Here is a 3,484-nt window from a genome sequence, read left to right on the forward strand (position 1 = left end):
CTCAGCAGGAGTGTCAAGTCAGCGGACGTAATGTCACTTCCATAACTAGGCCATGCTTGTCAATCATCTCTCTGCTGTCTGCAGTGTCTCTTGAAATGTGAACACGGCTTGGATGCCAGGCCTGGTGCTCAAGAGCAAGTAGCTTATAGGCCAAACAGGAAGAGTTTGGTAATGGCGACGCGGGTGATGGAACAGTCCGACGGGGGATCCTCTGTGTGTGTGTGTTTGTGTCTGTGTGTGTTTGTATGTATGTCTGGGTGGGTGGGTGGTGAGACTGAGAGGCCCTGTGACCGATGCCTCGTTAGAGTCTGCTGGTGGTGGTGGTGGTAGGTAGATTTGTGTCGATTAGTCGGGGCTGACGTCGGGGAGCAGACCCCCCCACCCTCTGCACGCCCCCTATACGATGTAGCTGGTCAGGTCCAGCAGGTACGAGGTCATGTCGATGATGTGGTCCAGGAGGCCATCTTTCTCCTCGTCGTTGGGCATGCCGCGCTCGCCCTTCTCGCACTGGGCTCCGGAGTAGCCGCTCTTGCACAGACACTTGTTGGGCTCCTCGCACACGCCGCCGTTGCGGCAGCTTGGCTCGCATTTGGCTGAAGTCACAGAGAGAGAGAGAGGAGGGAGAGAGAGAGAGAGAGGGAGAGAGAGAGGAGGGTTAGTTGAATGTAAATCAGGCCCGGCTCCAGACCCAAGTTACAGAGGGGGCCTGCCCCTAGCTTGGGGGGGCCAAGGTACCCAAGGGGGGTCCGGGGGGATTCTCCCCCGGAAGAAGATTTTGTACATTTTAAAGTAAAATTCGTCAACCTGGTGCATTTGAGAGCAACTACACACATCTCTAATGTGTTGTGACTTTACAAATAATTAGACCTAAACAATTAATATTAAATGTATTTACACATTGTGCACAAATTGCATTCATTGTGACAAATTTACAATAGTTAATATCCAGCCAGAATCATTGCAAATGGATGTTCAAAGTAACAGTTAATCAATGCCTAATGACAGCCAGATTCCGTTTTAAACTTTAAAACAGAAAAATGGAAAAACGTTTTTAGCAAAAAAAAGAAGAAAGAAAATTGAATGGGGGGCCAGTTTGTTGAATGGGGGGGCCCGGCCCGGTCAGGCCCGGCCCTAACGCCGGGCCTGATGTAAATTGTGAAAATACGATAGATAGATAGGTTCTGTCCAGATTCAGCTTGTGGAATCAAATTGCAGTGAGGTTCCAGACAGCACCAGCCTGCTTGGAGGCACTCACTCACCCACTGTGCAGAAGGGTCCCTCCCAGCCGGGGCTGCAGCAGCACTTGCCAGTGGGAGTGCAGTGTCCGTTCTTACAGTGCCGGGAACAAGTGGTCATCAGCAGCTCGGGAGGCTCCACCTGACGCTGGCACTCCTTAGGGACCTGGGGCCTGCAACAGGTGTCAGAGGGAGGGCAAATCAGTATGCGGAGGGTAAAAGCATGTCAGTTGGGTGGGGGGGGGGGGGGCATCGTAAAACATCACAGAAAGTAGGGCTGGGCAATAATAACCCACAATTATCTGACTTAATGATAAAAGGCAAATCCCATTTAAAATCAGACTTTTCATCATGCGATGAACATCAGTTTGACTATTTAACATGTGATGAGTGCACCTTGACTGAGTGCAAATACATCTGTGGTGTTGCCATTTGCACATTGCAGCTGCACAACTGCCTGCACCGTCCACTGACAACTGGTGCTAATTCTTTTTATTATTTATTCTATTTGATTGTTATTCTATAGCCCCCCTCCACTGTTTGCCTTACTTACATACATAAGTCTTACTGTTGTGACTATATACTTTAGCTCCTTGCACTGTCTTGTAAATATCTTGAATCGTGTTGATTTGTGAAAAGCCAAGCAAACTGAGGTAGAACGATGCATAGTTGTAGATATAACAGGAGGTTTGGGTGACTGAATGTGAAAACAAAACAGATTTGGAAGGCTAATCCACTTTAACCCACTATAAGAATATCTCCTGCTCAGAAAGTAATGTCATGTGATTTGTGGACACATACTAAGGAAACATGTGAACCTAAACAATACTGCCTTTCCATCGTACAGTAACTATGTATGTTTAACCCTTGTTTTGCCATTGTACCTGTAGCCAGTGGTGTAGTGGTGCCTGGAGAAGTGGCTATACTCTTAACACTTTCAGTGCCACGGCCCTTGGGCAAAAGGTTGCTTGCTGTGCCACATAGGCCGCAATGCATTTTAAAACAGTCATATAATTTTTTTAATAATTACTATGTAAACACTGAACACGCACAAATAACGATGAGACTCTCTTCTATCACCTGCAAAAAAAAGTTTATTGATCCCATTTTCCGTTCTTTAGTTATGAGCCGGAGAAGATAGCCTGATTGAACGAAAAACATACCTTTTTTTCTACGAGCTGAGATAATGAGCCTTTTGTGAAATTAAACATTTCAAGCACATCTCTGACTCTGAAGCGAATTTTCTGATGTCTGGGTCTGTCTGGGTGAAGTGTATGCTGCTCTGCTGCTCTCCGTGCTCCCCGTGCTCCCCCCCCCCCCCCCCCTCAACTGCACACGCCTCCTGGGTGTGTCTTATGTGTCTGGTGGCTCTCAGTCTCTGCTGAGTTTGCTGCGCACACACAGTGAATGGTGCGCGACATTCAGCTTTTTGGTTCCGCGTGTGTTTGTCACGGGCTGGCATGCTTCCAGTTCGGAATAATAATGCTGATTATGTGATTGTGCTGTTGCAGCGTACATGGAAGTGCTCAGTTGTGACAGCGGATGCTGCTGCTGGGGGCACAGCTGGCGTTGTGCTCGTTTATGGAGGCACGTCGATGCATACGGACGGATGCGATGCGATTTCCTCATTTTTCCCAGTGACTATTTCTGTGTGTTTGGCTCCTTTTTCTCTGATCAGGAGAGTGCTGTCGCCACCTAATGGGTTTGTAAAATAGGTTATCGACCTCCAATAGCTACAATATTGTTAGAGGCGACGTAAGAAGCTTAGATCGACACCCCCCCGTCAAAAAAACAATTTGGAGTTATGACGCCATTTGGCGTCGCTGGCACTGTACGGTAAATTTCTAATGACGCCATATGGCGTCGCTGGCACTGAACGTGTTAATATATGCCTCTTTTTTTTTAAGTTGCCCGTCCATCAAAACACCATATAAACAGTGATATATAAGACTACTCTTGCATTTTAGTTCACCCAAAAACTGACTATTATTTACATTGTCACATGGATCTCTGACATTGTGACCTTATCACAAGAATGCCAGTTAGGAGATGGGTGTCACTTTTATGACATCAACAACATCTTTAGCAAAACCAGGAATACACTTATTTGAGCTTGATTTGTACACACTGAGTCACCTGAACTCTGCTGTTCTGTCACTCCTGCCTCCATTCGGCTGTTAAACAGATCAGTGCATGTATTCACAAGTTACGGGACTGATGGCTGTCGAAAATGACAATATTCAGTTTAA

At 46.8% G+C, this 3,484-nt stretch overlaps 1 protein-coding gene across 1 annotated transcript in view; it reads right to left on the reverse strand.

Moving 5' to 3' along the window:
* Positions 1-396: 396 nt before the first annotated feature.
* Positions 397-3,484, reverse strand: part of hhip (hedgehog interacting protein) — a gene marked incomplete at both ends in the record, with an annotated part of 45,980 nt that continues 42,892 nt past the window's right edge. Inside the window, 2 exons of the mRNA XM_083655412.1 lie at positions 397-593; positions 1,260-1,408. Coding sequence (XP_083511538.1) covers positions 397-593; positions 1,260-1,408 — 346 coding nt within the window. The remainder of the gene's footprint in view (positions 594-1,259; positions 1,409-3,484) is intronic.

The sequence above is a fragment of the Poromitra crassiceps genome (assembly GCF_964638095.1).
Source record: "Poromitra crassiceps genome assembly, chromosome: 19".
Lineage (NCBI taxonomy): Eukaryota > Metazoa > Chordata > Actinopteri > Beryciformes > Melamphaidae > Poromitra > Poromitra crassiceps.